General features: G+C 48.1%; 3 protein-coding genes across 3 annotated transcripts; all 3 read right to left on the bottom strand.

Annotated features, from left to right (window-relative positions):
* Positions 1-5926: 5926 nt before the first annotated feature.
* Positions 5927-6428, bottom strand: N7446_010863 (uncharacterized protein; the record flags this gene model as incomplete). The annotated part of the gene is given in 3 exon segments (XM_058519606.1): positions 5927-6010; positions 6021-6273; positions 6346-6428. The coding sequence occupies 3 exon segments, from the start codon at positions 6426-6428 to the stop codon at positions 5927-5929; spliced, it is 420 nt and encodes a 139-aa protein (XP_058368444.1).
* Positions 6429-8398: 1970 nt separating this feature from the next.
* Positions 8399-8966, bottom strand: N7446_010864 (uncharacterized protein; the record flags this gene model as incomplete). The annotated part of the gene is made up of 2 exons (XM_058519607.1): positions 8399-8507; positions 8647-8966. The coding sequence occupies 2 exons, from the start codon at positions 8964-8966 to the stop codon at positions 8399-8401; spliced, it is 429 nt and encodes a 142-aa protein (XP_058368445.1).
* Positions 8967-12519: 3553 nt separating this feature from the next.
* Positions 12520-13734, bottom strand: N7446_010865 (uncharacterized protein; the record flags this gene model as incomplete). The annotated part of the gene is made up of 1 exon (XM_058519608.1): positions 12520-13734. One exon carries the CDS (start codon positions 13732-13734, stop codon positions 12520-12522), a length of 1215 nt encoding a protein of 404 aa, XP_058368446.1.
* Positions 13735-17308: the final 3574 nt, after the last annotated feature.

The following is a 17308-nucleotide window of genomic DNA, read 5'->3' on the forward strand; positions in this document are numbered from 1 at the left end:
CTGAGTCATAAGGATGGTCCGCCCAGGCCAAAGCTTCAGATAGCACCCTCTCCACGACCATTAGCTGTTTCTGATTTAGGGGAATCACTTCAACGACCAGGGACGCCAGAGAGGCGCCAGTGGGACTCTGGTCAACCCGGGACTGGAGGTCATCCATAGCAGGGACCGTGTATGAGCCAACCAGTGTAGGTTCCAAGATGCCATCTTCAATCTGGATGTCGAAATCGTCGAGTGCGAAGTTAGAGCTGGTGGCATTACGATCTGTGCTTTGCCCATGATCAAGATTGGCGAAACTTTTCAGGTGAACCTCCCACGCTTGTAAAGTGGATGGTGGGAGGTACTTTAGGCCAGATGTTTCGTATGCAGGAGTATGAAAGATATCCAGCGGCCGGAGGCTCTGTAGTAGCAAGCTTCGCACTGGGGTTATGGCGCGGAGCAAGGGAGGAATCCGGCGTCCAGTGACCAGCGTCTCTCGATGCCATGCTTTCCTGATGGAGTGATAGGCGGCGATCAACGTCTCGGTGTTAAAAGTCTCATCCTGCAGTTGAAAGCATTCATCGTTCTCGTCGCCATCAGAAGCAAAATTTGGCGGCTCAAATCCGTCAACGTCATGGTGAAATGAATCAGCTGCGCCATTCGCCGACTTCCACAAGCTTGCATCGGCTTGGCAGTCTTCCTTAGACTTCCGCAGCAACTCGATGTTTCTTGCAAATCCCCGATTGTGAAATGGGAGGGTTGGTTCAACGGCCGCCCATACTTGAACATGGGCGTCCCGCTTTGTCGCATGCCGGCGGAAGAGATCAACCAAGTGATCCCAGGGAACAAAAAGGCCCAGTAATATCTCAGCCATGTCATTTATAATCGCAGTCGTTTTCGGATGGCCTCCCGGAATCGCGTCTTCTGCGGCCTGGAACTCCGTTAGCTGTCCATTGAAAGTCACGGCGGCCACCTGGGACGTTGTGCGCGCCAAGTGCTGTACATGCGTGCCATATCTAGGATGGGTTGGTTCGAAGTCCACGTCATTCGCAACAGCGTCGCGTATATTCTTAGTCTTTACAAGCATGCAGTATTCAAATAATGAAAGAGGAGCCAGGTGCGGTCCACGCCACTTATAATTGTCAAAGATGCTTACGGGGCCGGTGTCGCCCGTTTCATATGTGCAAGGTTCTTCTGCCATGGGATCAGAAGAGGGGCCGCTTTCAAGGTTATCTGGCTGAATGATTGCCCGAATATAACGCCTTAGCCACCAGAGGTTGATACGGACGAAGTTGTAGCTGATCGTGTAATAGGTTGGTAGCTGAAGCAAGACGCTAGCGACCTGCACACCACTGATCTCTCGGTCATGAGAGAGGGCATTAAAGCAGCGTAGTGCAAAATTATTGACACCTTTTTCTCGAAGTCGGAGATCTGTCGCTGTTGGTGGCTCAGCAACCTTTGCATTCTCAATAGATTGCTTCAACAAAGCCGCCTTGGCAACCATCTGCCAGGGAGAGACGTCATCTTTCGTGGCGTAGTTGGTGATGTAATAGATCAGCGACAAAGACTTGGAGACTGTCGGAATCCAGGAGATGTCTTGATTAGAACGAACACAACTAGCAATGGCGGGGTTCCACGGGTTTATCCAGGCATGGTTTCGAGCGAGGTGAATCAGTCCAAAATCATCTACCTTAGAGGCAGGGACCAGATCTCGAGGCATGCCAAATCGACAAGCATTCTTTCCGGGACCTGTTTGCCGGTACTTGAAGCATGTGGCGAGATGGTGTTTCGAATGGACTTGTGTTTTACGAGCGACACAATTGCTGTCATACGATAGTCGAAGATGGAAGTCGTCATCGGATTCAAAATCTTTGGCCGACGGTGGCATGCCGGGAAGGTTCACTTCAGGGTCTTGCAAAATACTCTCATCAACGCCTTGGGTAATGATTGACTCTAAGTAGCGAATCATGCGAGCCGCAAAGTCGCTATCCTGGAGGAGCCGATCTCGCAAAGTAGTGAAAGCCAGGTTTCCTCGCGCCCATGCTAATCCGTGGAGATGTAACATGCCTCGACCATTCGTCTCGACAACAGCGAAATGGTTCGAGAGATCGCCAAGGATACCGATCCGGTCAGTATTAGTAGCGAAAAGGCCGCCCAGAACGGCTTTACAGACTTGATGGAAAAACTCAGCGACTGCCACCGGATTAGAGGTAACGGCGGCCTCACGGATAGCGGCATTTGCCGCAGCCAAGTTGTTCCCAGAGTACTCTACGCCAGCCAGGATCAGGACCAAAGGATTACGTAGGTCAGAGGGGTTGATAGTGATCCAGAAAGCTGGCATACCGTACCGTGTAATCAGTCCTCGAATTTCAGAACGCATTCTTAGTTTCTGGGCGAAGGATCCCGGGACTTGCATCCCGACAGTCTCGATATTTCGCAGCAGTCGTCGGATGACCGGATCCTCAATCTTCTGGCCGCTTTCGATGGTCTTCGCTGCATTCTGGAGTTGGGTCACTGTTAGAGAGGCGATGTCGTCCACTGCCGACTGCCAGTTCTGCCGTTTAATGAGGAATGCGTTCCCTAGCGAGGACTTTCGGAGTTGGATCACATCATACAGCAGGTACATGAACGTTTTGTGGCGTGCGAACCTACAGGAATAAGGAGAGACAAAGATCAGTATCTATAGAATTTTTTTTTTTTTTCCAAAGAAAGCCACGCACCTTCTACTGTGGTGACGCAAAGCCCACTCGGCAAACGCTCCAATTGACACCGGGACAGTTCGTTCATCGAGATGGCCCCCAATGCCTCTCGGAAACAAGGTTGGAAACGCGGCAGTAAAGTAACGAGGGTCCGTCCAGTGATTTACCAGGGTGGTTTGGCCACGGATTGTGTAAGAAATTAATGGTATCTTTCGATGACCAAGGGGCCGTGTGCCTCTTGCACGTTCTCTGGCTGAGGTACTCTCACTCGATGGGGCCGGTTGGTTCGTAAGGACGGTGAACAATGCGTCCAAAACGCGGCGATCCAGGTCTTGACGTTCTCCGTTTATGTCCGTGGCGACAGAGCCGGTATTGAAAGGGCTACCGCCACTCGCGTCGAATGCACTATCCTGGGCAGCCTGAAGATCGTTCTCGTAGTTCCCTGTCTGTAGATTTACGGTGTAACCTTCGCGCTCGTGGTGATCCGGCTCGTCGAGATAGATGATGGTATCCCGCAGGTCCGGCGGGATAAAGTCATCGCCCCAGTCATCGATCATGGGACGGTTAATTATGGTGTTACGGTAGAGGTGGTTATGTTGGACAAGGTACTCCAAGGCTGCCAGAACCTTCGCCTTCCGCACGAGTAGGAATTGGATCAGGTCCGAATCTACGGGAGGTCGACGACCCAACCAGAACACCTTGATCAGACTATGTAATGTCAACTCCGGGCTCGGTAGGATCTCGAGAAGTGGTTCTGGGTCCTGTGGGATGACAATGAAATGGCCACGGAGAGCACGGTAGTTGATTGGCGAGGAGCGGCCACCTGGTCGCAGTTTCAAAACGACACCGAGAGGATGGCACTTTGCAATGAGACATTCTTCTGTCAGAGTGAGGCCTTCCAGAGCAGACGGATAGTCCTGGCACCGAGTCACATTCACAAGGTTCTTCGCAGAGAACTTGGGGATCATATTTCGATTGAGCGAAGCATGGCACGACGAGCACAGATTCCAAGTGTTACCATGTCGGCCGCAGGGATCAAGACTCCCCAACAGTGACAGCAGCAAAGGATCCTCATTATGTGCGCGGTAGATATCTGTGTCGGAGACAAGTTCCCCGCACGAACAACAGACGCATCTCTTCGCAGCCGCAGAAATCTCATCCTCGTATCTGGCTATGGATGCTCGTATATGCGAACAGGAGATATCCGGGGGAAAAGCATCGGAGGCGACGGCACGAGCCTCTAGCTCAGCACGCAGGAAACCTACCGCTCGATTTAAATTGGCCAGCGACCTCTCCAAATCTACCGTTCTCTCCCTGTTGACCGTGGCCTGTAAAGGATTCGGATAGCATCTTGTCTCTATATTGATGGGAGATGCCTGTGAGATCCGTGGCGACTGTGGGGAGGACACCGGCAAAGGACCTGCAGGAAGTAGCACTCTCTGGGGTCCCGGCCCGGTTCTCGAATATAATGGCACAGGGACGGGCCGAAGCGCAGCGTTTAGAATATCGAACGATGGAGGCGGAGCCATCGGCGCTTGCGGAACTGGTGCCAGAGGCCGCAAACGGGATCTCCTTTCTGGCAAGTATGCTACAGTATCATGTACAGAATTGTCATTAACAGGACTTGGTATGCGGAGAGCTGGTGCTAGAGGCCTCAAAGGAGATGCCCTTGCGGGCAAGGATGCTCTAGGATCACGAACAGGATGTGGCGTGTGTGGAACTGGGGCCAGAGGCCTTAGAGTAGAACCTCCTGCAGGCAAAAACGTTCCAGGGTCTCGAACGGGCTGCAGTGTGTGCTGAACAGGGTCAACAATGCAGCAGATAAGAAGGACGGACCACTCCCAGTACCTGGTACGATGCTACCGTCCTCCGTGTAGCTGCCTGGCGGCAGCGATTACACGTCCTATGATACAACGACCGGCAGGGGCGTGCACATGTAGAGCACGAAAAATGTAGCGTCGAAAAGGCAGGAACAGTAGGGGAAGTTAGAGGCGGAGGTGGCCCAGTTAAAATATTACTCGTGCCTACAGTAGCTGAAAGCTGTCGGGCTCTGACCGCCCGTTGAGAAGCCGTCCTGCGGCAATTGTCGCAGGACCGAAACTGTGTAGAGCGCCATGGTCTGGCGCAACCAGAGCAGAAAGAACGTTGCGCAGGAAGAGATGTCATTAGAGAAGAGATGGCTTGAAACCAGCAAACGGCATCCGTTCCAAGGCGCACTAGGAGAGGAGCGACAGGAAAAAGTTGGGGCCAGCGAGAAAGATCCGTGTTGATCATTCATATAGTAGAAGTCGAAAACGTCACCGTGCGCATGAGTGCATAATAGTACTATCTGCAGGATGCTCAGGACAAACAAGGGTGGAATCATAATAGAAAGGCGAGAAGGCCGGAACACCGACTCCAAGACGAGCGGGAACACCGGGATCCCTAGACACGGAGAAAAAGCAACAGAGGCCGAATACGAATTCGGGAAGCACGAAGCCTAAGGAGGAAGGAAAGGAAAGTAGGTGAGCAGCAATCAGAAGAGAGCGCGGAGAGACAGAGCAGCAATCGGAGGAGAGCCTGGAGAGTCGCAGCAGCAAACGAGAAGGAGCGTATTGGCAGTCAATAGGAGCATTCCTTGGCACGAGAAAGCACCAATTAGCAACGAAAAAAACGAAGAGTTTGGCAGTGAGAGGCCAGCAAAGGTTGGCGGGCAGCTCGCGCAGGGTTGTAAACCCTTTCACTACGTTCCTTCGTTTCAGGGCAAAAACGAAGAGTTTGGCAGTGAGAGGCCAGCGAAGGTTGGCGGGCAGCTCGCGCAGGGTTGTAAACCCTTTCACTACGTTCCTTCGTTTCAGGGCAAGGCAGCAAAGGAACGCGAGCAGCTCGCGCAGGGTAGTAAACCCCTCCACTTCGTTCCTCGTTTCAGGGCAGGCTTGGCGGGAGAGTAGGGTGGGTGTTTCTCGCTGTGTTTTCGCAGCGTCAACGTTGGCGTTGCGCAGCCGTGGGGTTGGTAACCCCTTCCACTCCGTTCCTTCGTTTCAGGGCAATCACCCATCCATCCAACCCTGTATTTGGGAAAATCACGTACTCTACATTAAGTCAGGAAGTTGTCATTTTCGACGCGCGAATTCGCTTAGTTTAGCCTTCGGTGTCTACTGTACTTTAATAAGAACTGTCAAGCTTGATGAATGAGCTTCACTTAAACTCCTGATGTGCTGTATAATGAGACAGAATCGAGCATTTAGTACTCGTGCCTCTTCAGTGACCACTCATATAACCTCAGTGGCCATTCGATCCAATGATCCACTATGGAAAGGTAAGCCCCGGCCGGCATTATCAACTTTCGCAACTTGCTATACTAACCCTGTATACATCTGAACGGTCCTCTGCAGCGACCTTGTTCCCAGTAGCTGACTCAAGGCCACTGAAAACCCTCTCCGCGCATACCAGAGTAGCCTTCACCGTGGGCCTTCCATCTGGTTGAAGACTTCCTTTTGTAGGACGCGTGCGGTACATGCACCACAGGATGAACTCTTTGATTATGGTAATATTGGGAACAGAAGATCCCTGCTCCGGCTTATAGTGAACTGGAACATTCCCGCTGTCAACAAGAAACCTGAGGAGTCAGTAAACAAGGAAATTGAGAAAGCATATCGTGGGTACTCACCCAACCCAAAGCCCAACGTACCTCCGGTGAATTGCTTTGACACTGGCAGCACGCGGATTTTGTCTCTTACTTGCTGAATCGAAAGTCCGAAGATGAATTCCCATATCTCAAGTTTGGAATTGGACGCAGGATGAGTTGAGTACTCAAGGTAAAGAGTAAGAGGATGAGCCGGTTTGTTATAATTGCGAAATTCCGGTGGAATTCTTGGTACTTCACTATCCATGGGGTTTTCCCAATCTTTATAGCTCATCTTTGGAACTTGGAACTGGCTTAAAATAGCCAGTGATTTTGAGGCAAAAGGTGACGTATACCTTCGTTCACCAGGTCCAACGCGCACATGTTCCTACGACGTATGCGATCCGTCCTAGGAGCAATATGCACGATGTGCAGCCGGTTTACCACCCTGCTTCCACTGACCAAAATGCACATGTCGCAGTTCCCAGGACTTCGGTGATCCATCTTAAAGCTGCGGACCTCAAGAAAGCGTGGCAGCATCCTCTGCTAGCTCGACCATAGAAATGCCCATATGTGATCTTAAATTGCCTACGACGCGAACTTGAAACAACTGGTACAGTTGCAGTGGGATCCCTAAGAAATAATATCAAAGTATGCATTTTTAAAGGTATGGCGGGCTGCTCTTGACCGCCGGATCCCCTCCTGGGAACTGGAGGGAGATAACCTATGGTCCCAACCATGTTGAACCCATCTTAAGTTAACAATGTATCATGGTTCCTGCTAATACAAAAGGCCAGCCCAGTCCCCGTTTGCGAATGTTTTAAATATTGTTTATTTTCTACACCTTCCCTTCGTATCTCTGCAATATGGCGCTCCGGTCATCTCCCTTGGCTGAAAATCTTACGCAAGATCTTCAATACGCCTTATATAATTGCGCGTCCGCTGTGAAGCCTGTCTCTCTGAGGGGACCTCGAATTCAAATGCACTTGAGCCACCTTTCCAATATACGTGCGTTAAATCTTCCGAATCACAAGAGCTTTTGTCTAGAACGAAATCGAAGAGAAAGACAGTAAGCAAAGTCCCACCTCTTTTTTCAACATGTCAATCCTGTCAACTTATACACGCTGGCTATATTACTAGATGCGATCTATGCCTACAAACGCCGCTCCTCTGCCCTTTCCAAATTCTTAAAAAACATCCTTATTGTAGACGGATAATGGATGGCTTTTATGTCTGAGTGCGGAATACAGGCAGAGCCACGGTAGTTTTCCTTCATTTGCCAGTCTTTCGCCTTGTCAAGGTCGCCTCTCGAGTTAGGACGGATTAGCCAGGATTAGTTGTCCCCATTTTTGTGGTGAGATTCTGTACGCGCGAGGATTGCAGGTCAAGTCATGTTCATCGGAATCCTTCATGCGAACTACAAATTTGCACTTCTACTTCCTCCTTGAATCTTTATGGTATTTAAATTATTCTGCGACTGAATTCCCCTCTTGACAGACCGGAGCTATGAAGGGCAAGCAACATTCGATAGCATTTGTCTAAGTTATTGGAATTGACCGTGTGTGTAACTCCTCTCTAAAGCCGATTTATATAATTCTGAAACCTCTCTTGACCGAGCCGTGACGATTTGCACTATTGAATCTGTTTCTCTGTGTCGGGACATATCCTCCCGTCAGAATAAGCAAAGACACTGTACGTACGTAATCTTGCTAAGCTGCGGCTCCCGCCGTATGGATTCAGGGGCATTGGACCACGACCTGGAATGAACATCTATTTTACATGAATCAAATTGACTTTTGCTTTGGAAGCATAACCACTGTCCACTTAACTGTGTACACAGTACCTAGCTGGTGATACCAACACTCTGCAACAGACAAAAGGATTGTAGAGGAATTCAAATCTAAACTGATCGGAGGGCTACGTATTACGAAGAACTTACAGTAAAGCAATACACAATGTCTAACTGATTAACTACGCTGAGTTTGATCGGGTCGTCGTTAATCATTTGCGCAACATAGGCAAATAAATGGCGAACATCATTTACAATGTTCAACAGACAGTCCGCAAATGACGATATAAGAATGAATTACATTGATCCCTCACCTGGTTGTCGTCACCTCTAAACGCCGTCGTCGGTTCCTAGCTTGTACAGAAGGTTTGTTCCGCCGGGGGATAACACAACAATCGATGCGACACCTTCGGCTCCTGATCTCATCGCGGTTTCTAGCCTGGAATTGCACAATCATTAGGATTTGAGAGTCGAACAAAAAGACTTGAGGGCAGTCGTATACGTAAGCGTACCTTCGAGTAGTCAGTTACATGCATATTGAATGAGAGAAAGAAGTGAAACGTGTTACTGTATCATACCCTCTGAGCTCTCTTTGGAGTTTGGTGGTCGCTGTACTAACGGGTCCCCTGGATCCCCATTCCTTTCCCCTGACAGTAAGGGGCCTTTCCATTTCCCCGATCGTAGCAGCGCGCTCAAGAACCCGTCCTGAGTGTGGCATTGTCATTTGGTAATCAACCATCGCTGAGGAAATTGTCGATCCTCTCGGTCCAACCTGTGATCGTGGCCAGAGGAGGGGAGCACCGGGCAAAACAGCTGAGTGGCGACCCTGACTAGTAAGTGCAGAAGCACCAGAAAAAGCTTTCGCAAGACATGGGACCATGAGGTGGTTGAAGTCCATCGTCACATCAGCTTCACTTTCGACCTCATGTTCGAACACGTTTAACATACGAGGGGAGTCTGAAGGCCGATATAATCAGCGCTTGAATGTCCGTCATTATGAGGGGCCAGGAATTCGTCAATGGCTGGAAAAGTCGGATGCCAGACTGTGACATCAGATTCCAAAAAGTCATGATATTCCCTCGTCCACGGTTTTGTAGTGACAGTAAGTTCGTTATCGACAGCGAGGGGCGGACGACACGGCTCCCGCATCAGGTCAAATACCGTAACCGGCATATCTCCTAAAAAGTTGATTTCCCAACTAGACTAAAATACGAACCCATACCCAGCCTAGTGGGATATGGTTTATAATCCAACTCTCCCCCGTAAACCATAGACGCTTGGCTGGGGGCGCGTATGAAGCTCTGCTGCCTGGCTGTGCGGCCAATCATAGGCCGTCTTCTGGTGGCTCTGGGTGCTCAAGAACGCAAACTGTGAGGATCGAACCGGCGCGCTCAGAGGTCGTGCAATGATGATGATGATGATGATGATATTTCTTATACCTAATGGAGCCTGCCTAAGCGTGCGGTAAGCTATGTAGGTCGGTGCACCCGGACTGGCACCACAAGAAACCTTAACGCCGAATTCCCAATAGAAATGACCGGACGGTCTATCCTAGTGCTTTGAAGCGACCGAGTGATCAATTGTTCAGTATGTTGTATTTTGTTCAATGCAATCCAGGGCGCCCCCGGAACTCAGATCGTACTTTGTTGAGCTTTGCAGAACTGTTACACCTTTTCTCAATCTAGCTACCACAGAGGGGACATCCTTCTTTCCTAGCGGCCCGAGTTAAACGGCTAGTACTTCGGAAGGTAAGCTGAAAGGCTAGACCGGTGACAGTTTTCCCCACCCGCCTTTTATTGCGTACCGCAGTAGCTACCCCTACCCCGGGTCTACCATCCAGGTCCTAGCCAAGTCAACCAAGGCGTAGGCTTTCTTCGGTAGGTTCCTCTAGGGTAAAAGTTGTGAAAGTGACAGGATTCGAACCCGCAGTCCCTACGTTCCGTGCTAGGACCCCAGCTAGCATTTTCGCGTAAGACCTAACCAGTGACGCACTACTGTTTACGCCACACACCCTCAAAAAGAAATAGAGGTCGTGCAATCCGGGCTCATAACCAGTTGATTTCCCAACTAGACTAAAATACGAATCCATACCCAGCCTAGTGGGATATGGTTTATAATCCAACTTAAAATGATCGTCAAAGGTAGAGAGTGATAGGAAGGACGAACTCCTTTATCAGTTTATTGTTCAGGTAGATGGGTTTAGGTTCTCTAAATATAAACGCCCAAACACTGTCGCATTCACTTCAGCTGCCCAACAAAAGATACATGATGCCCCAATCACATTTCACCATCCTTCACTTCAGCGATGCCCCTAGAACCTGCATACCAAATATCGTTTAAGGCGGAAGCATGTGTCCAATCAGGAACAATGTTCATCGTTGACCCGGCACGTATAACCCATGTCTCTGCTCTATTGTTTTTTTTGTCGTGCCAACGTTTCAGGTCAAGTACTGAAACAGTTCGAGGGTTTCTTTCTTAGGAAATGAGATGTATATTATTCGACCATAGGCGTCGGTTCTAAAATTAGTAGCCATCTAATAATAGATTATCCGTGCAGGGCGGCTACAGTATCTTGACGCAGAAATCTTATACGTTAAGAAACACGATACGGCTAAACAGAGTTTGATTACTATGTATCCTGATACGGACTGGTATGCAAACAAGGTTTACAGATCACCCACTCAGCAAGGTACTGATTGTCCAGGCCTTCAGAAGAGGCGCTATCACCTACCGACAGCAGCAGACCGGGACATGGCCAACGAGGCCGATATTCGTACCCAAAAGAACCTATATCATATTAGTTTTGCTATGGACCACGTGGCATGAGAAAGCGATATAGGATAGATCATCCTACTGAAGCATATGGGTATCTTAGCCCACCCCGTAGAACTATCAGTATAATACTCCAACTTGCGTGATTTGCTCTCGCATGTAAATCTGGCCTTGGGGTCTGTCTGGTTGCAGGCTTGTTAAAATTCCTGCTATAATATCCAATAGTCTAACAATCGACTACAGCCATTCTCGTAATTGGCTTGACCAATATACACTGAGTAACTCTTTCCTGGCCCTACCACCGTGGCCTTAGCGCAGATCAGCTATTGAGGAGGCGGCATTTATTTGAGGGACACCGTAAAGTGTTGCCTGTATGGTACAAATACGGAGGCGCGTAATATTACATCATACTTACGAAAACTCTGTGGAATTCCATGTAGCCCATAGTGGATCTCTACAAATCGGACTTGGCGAGTGCCACCCCATGCCTTCTCCCCGGGAGGTCTCGTAGCCGCACGACAGACACATCTTCTTTACCGGCCATACAATTGCGTCACGCAGCAATGCTAGATCTCTCCCGACCTCTCCTAGACCATCATTTTCAACTCAAATAGAGCTTAGAATATGCAAAAATATACGACTTTTGAATACTTTCCGCACGATCAGTAATCAAACTGCTTTTTGCCGTGAACATAGAGAAGCTGTGTACTGAGACCGCTAATAGAAATACAGTGTAATAAAGTAATTATTTCTATAGGCAGCCTACTATAAGGCACTACTTCACTACTTCACTGCAGTGCTTAAGGCTTTCAACCTCCCCGCAAGTTGCTCGGTCTCACGGAATACACGAAATATAAATGGAATACACTCGATGGCCCCACTTTTCCTCCCATAGTTGAATAAAAACCCTAATTGGAATGCATCGCAATTCAATCAAACCCGTGGGTTAGGGGCGTAGGGCTCCACAGTCATTCTTCAGTGGCGAGTCTGATAGTTCCGTTCCATGATAAAGCAAAAAGAGAGAGAGAGAGGAAGCCTTGATTTCGATAGAAAGCCACTCATATGACTCGTTCGAATGGGCCTCTAAGATAACGAAACGACCTGACAAACACTGGCTGGAACTCAAGATACCAAATTCCATCTTCAGATGCCTATGGATCTACCAAACGGTTGTGCTACTTCTATTGTCGCTATCATTATGAACTACTTCGTTCGATGTGGTCTCGAGAATTTGACTAGAAGTTGCTGAGTTTCGATGACAATGACCTAGAGGGGCTGTGGATGACCCCCTGGCGGGATAGTCTAGCTCATAGTCTGCATTCAAGCCGGTCGTCATTTTCGCATTCGCAATGTGCTTCGGAAGCGGGTCAAGACCACTGCAGTCTCTCATCCTAAGGTCCGTAGAAATTACGGCGCCCTGAGTGACCCTGAATATTGTCGAAAATTTAGTGCTATAGGACCCATGGTTTGAGAAATATAACAAGATGCCCGCAGCAACACTCAATGTAGTGACGCCGAATGCAGTGCCGTAGGCGGCCCAGAGGATCGATCTGGTGTAGACGTAGATATTGTGGTAAGAGGTAATAGTTACATTTGTTTCTGGCACTGCTTTGATTGTGTAATTGGGCCTTTTATAAATGTTAGTGCACTGGGGAGCGTAGCACCTAGACCGGACGTGCTTACTGGAACATTTTGGAGCTCATAAGCGAAAACGTGATGTTCTGGAAAAGTTCTTCAAGGGCTTTGGATAATAGAAGAGAAGAATCACTGGACGAGCTGACAGATCTCCCGTTCCAGTAATCCACAAATGGACTTTTAGGACCCAAGCTTGTGGCAGATTGAATGAATCTCATCTCTTCCGTATCCATCAATGTCGTTGATGCGATAGTGGTGTTCGGGCTGTCTGTGTTTGAAAGGCTTGTGTTGTGACTGCCTTTCCGGTTTATAACTACAGCTATCTCGGTACTGATCGATCCAACTAGTAGAGTACCGAATGCATCCATTATAGATTGATAAGACAGAGACTCCATGAGCTGAGGGTTGTGTATAAACGAAATATTTGAAAATATACGCTTATCGAAGTCGGTGTTGGCAACACCCTCAATGAAGCTAACGCCGTTGAGGACTGTCCGGTCTGTCACGTTGACTGTCTGGTCTCTATTGACGTAGGTGAGATCGGCCTGGTATGACGCATTGTGGAGCAGACAACGGAGAATCGTTGATTTCTGTACAATGCTGTCCACATTCTCCACAACTTTATTATACTCGGTATATTCCAAAGCATGCGGAAAGACGGCAACAAACAGAGACAGGGGTGGCCCGTCAATGAAAGGCTTTGCTGGAGTCAAGACCCTTACGAATGGATTGTCCGGATCCTTGAGCAGGGGACCAAGTTGAACCAACCGTTGCGTGTACGTATCACTCCCATTTCCCTGAACCTGACGGAAAGGAGTGGAATCAATCGGATCTTCTGACTCTGGTGCCCAAGAAAGATAGTCGTACATCCTGAAGGTCGGTGTTCCTGCCTCTGTAATCATCTTGGATCCGTTGATAGCTTGAGCAACATTTTGAGTGATATAATCGGCAAGGGTGTGGTTCACGTGGTCACAGACAATAGTAGGTCCATAAAATTCCACTGACCACGAGGAATTGACCGCTGGAGGCTCTATTGGCAAGATTGTACCCTGTGTCGCGACACTATTGACAACTCTTTGAGTTTCTGGCGTAGGACCGTTGTATCCAGTAATCCAGTAAGTCTGCGCCGTTGAATTTGGGACTATGATAGAACCGAGGCTGGCAAAATTTGCGCTCGTAAAATCGACACAAGGGACCCGTTTGAACATATACTCCTTGAAGGGAGCTAGACGCACGCTCAACGTAGCGGGCGATATCATCGACGTTATAGGAAGAAGCCAACAAATTATAACAAGAGTCATGCTTATAGGAAAACGCTTCCATAGTTGGAGATTGAGAACTGTGAAGCCATTCTTAAGAGCTGAGAGTAGATCGTCGACCATACCGATTTGAGTTCTTTGGCCGTGGATAGACTTCCAAACAAATTGATCAAACACCGTTGAGACTGACACTCCAAGAAAACTTTTCACTATGAAGGCAAAGAAAGTACCGAGTGAAATGTAAACTTGCTGGTCGGATATAATTAATGAGGAATTCAACAAATTGAGCGGTTGGGCGTTCAGAACAGATTTTCCATCTAAACTCCGATAAAAGGCGTCATGGCCAAGAGCAAAGACGACAGCAGCCAGAAGCGCTACCACCATTACCATGACAGCGGAGTATTTCAAGTTGAACGGAAACACCGCCATATTTGAGGTAGAATTTGGGACGTAGGGCGTCTCAAGGTGTAATCGATGAACTTAGGGCGGAAAAAAGGAGGGGGAAGGGGAAACAGAGAAAAAAATCCGTTCGTCAGAAGGCAAACTGAATTACTAAGCTATCTTATAGCCAGTTCTGGGCCTACTCTGTCGGGCGCCCTAGCAAGCATGACTTGCTATTAATAACTGCACGAGCACCGATTTACGGTGCGTCTAGGTGTGAGATAGACGAGTACGCTATCAATAGCGTGGGGCTATGAGCAGGTAAGTCGTCATTCGTCGCGCAACCCCCGCATTGATCCTCGCACCGACCCTCTCAGCTGAATAAGAATTATGGTGTACTGGAGACATTGTTGGCTTACCCTGACAACTTGGTTTCTTGGCATCTGCACATAGCCACCCACCCACCAATGCATTCAAAGCGTCTAGAGTATGGTGTAACTGCGAGGAGAGATGGAAGCACAGCCACAGCTGAACGTCTCGAGATATCCACTAGCACAGGACAGCCCCTGTCCGAGGAAGAACCACAACTTGGGACGCACCCACAAGGCGGGACCGCCCTACGGACCGGACCGTCCTAAGGCCATGGGTATCCTGAGAGATCCAGGACTCCACCGACACTATTGGACGTATCGTAGGACACTAACGTTAGCGATCTATGTAACGTGATTCACGGTCTCCCGGGCGACACTGCCGGTCGGGCGACCCCATAAAAAATCCCCCCTTTAATAATAAAACATGTTTTTTAACCACAACAAAAATGCCCCCCCAACGCTCTGATCGAAAAAAAAGTTGATAGAGCAGGAGGGCCGTCTTTTATTAGCTATAAAGGCTATAAAAGATGGTAAATATCCCTCTGCTGCAGCTGCTGCACGATCATTTGATTTACCTGTCTCAACTTTGAAGTATCGGATCAATGGGCGCGAATCTTTGGCTGAGAAGAGACCAACTGGCCATATTTTCACTGAAATTGAAGAGCAATCAATGGAAAATTGGTTACTTGATATGGATACCAGAGGTGCTGCTCTCACGATGCCTATGTTGCGCGATATGGCCAATCTCCTACGAAGTGCCCAGAAAAATACCCCCTCCACTATCGGTGTCAATTGGCCTACTCAATTTATCAAACGACGCCCGAATTTATCCAGTCGACTCTCTCGAAAATACGACTATCAGAGAGCACTTTCAGAGGACCCTCGAATTATTAAACCATGGTTTGATTTGGTCCAAAATACTATTGAAAAGTGGGGTATCACTTCAGATGATATTTTCAACTTTGATGAGTCTGGTTTTGCTATGGGGGTTGGCGCGACACAGAGGATTATTACCTCGGCTGAATACCATGGGAAAAGAGCTCTCTTACAAGCCGGAAATCGCGAGTGGGTGACTTCAATTGAGTGTATCAGAGCTGATGGAAGTGTTCATCCTCCACTCTTTGTTTTCAAGGGAAAACTTTTTCCAGCGCATCTACGCCAACCCCTCCTGAACAATCAAGAAGGAGCTGGTCTTACTACAAGTAAAAATGGCTGGAGTACCAATGAGATTGGTATTTGGTGGCTAAAATACTACTTTATCCCAAATATTGGGAGAAGGGTAGGAAAATATTGCCTCTTGGTCCTGGATGGTCATGGTAGTCATTTGACCCCTGAATTTGACCAACTTTGTGATGAAAATGATATCATTGCAATCTGCATGCCTTCACATGCCTCTCATCTTTTACAACCTTTGGATGTGGGTTGTTTTTCGGTTTTGAAGAGGCTTTATGGAGGAGCGGTTTCAACCATGATGCGGAATGGAGTCAATTCTATTGATAAGGAAGATTTCCTTGAATTGATTGCAGATGCAAGAAAGGGTGCTTTTACGGCCTCTACTATCCAGAATAGCTTCTTGGCTACTGGATTAACACCATTTAATCCAGATAAAGTCTTGGAAAAACTGAATGTGCACCTGGATGAACTTCCTCCTCTTGAGATCCTTTCCCAGCGACCACTCTCTTCCGGCAGTGATAGTGATCCAAATACTCTCTGGACTCTCTCGAAATTCTCAAAATCGCAATCTCGTATCAAAAAAGGTCTAGAATCTTCTTCTTCAATCCTTTCTTCGCCTATTAAACGGGAGATTAAGAGGACCTACGAAATGACCATAAAAGTGGTCCACCGCCAAATTTTCCTCCAAGATCGCTGTATACAATTAGAGGCAACCAACAAAAAACAGACAAAAAAACGAGTGATCAAACATACATTTATTGATCAGAGAGGCATTTTAAGGGGTCAGGAGAGCAGTCAGAGTGATGTGGTTATTGAGAAGAAGGATGTATGTAAAGATATATCTTTGCTGGAGATGCCTGTAGAACAACCTACAGAACCTGCTTTACCCTCTATGCCTACAGTTAGGCGGCAGGTCACCTGTTCTGGATGTGGTACTAAAGGTCATACGTATATTAAATGCCCTACACGTGTTAAATAGCAAAATTTAAGTTGTTTTTGTGGTATTATTCATGCTTAAAAATTGAAGGTTTTTTCATTTTTGGTGGGGCCGCCCGACCAGCAGTGTCGCCCGGGAGACCGTGAATCACGTTAGATAACACGACTTAGTCATCCTGTATATTAGTCAGCACGCGGTATTTTGCTTCTGCTGGGAAGAAGAGAAAATGGTCAGACAGTTACACCTGAGCGACGAGGCCATTGGTTGAGGAGAATACATCTGGTTACGTGATCAGAGACATATCCTATCGTAGGATATGATCAGACCCAAGGATAAGATGACCCGGGGATAGAATATATCCTACCCTAGGGTAGGAAGGACTAGATATATAAGGACACTCACTTATGTACTTAATTTAGTTCTTCGTGTTCAATCATATATTGCTACCGGCTAGACCTGGCTGGGAACCGCGGTCGAACCTCACGAACCTAACCTGAACCTCCATTTGGGCGGGTCAGGTTCCAGGATTTGGAACCTGAGGGCGGTTCCATCTGAGGACCGAACCTCATCAGGTTACCCGCGGGTGAACCTCAGGTTCCACAAACATGACAAACAGGTAAAAAACGTGACTCTAGGTTAATTGCATAATTTATGTAGAAACATGCTGTATTCTCTTGTAACTATAAGCCAAGATTTCATTACTGTATGGCCT

The sequence above is a fragment of the Penicillium canescens genome (genome assembly GCF_028828765.1).
Source record: "Penicillium canescens strain IBT 15451 chromosome Unknown utg000007l_segment0_segment0, whole genome shotgun sequence".
NCBI lineage: Eukaryota > Fungi > Ascomycota > Eurotiomycetes > Eurotiales > Aspergillaceae > Penicillium > Penicillium canescens.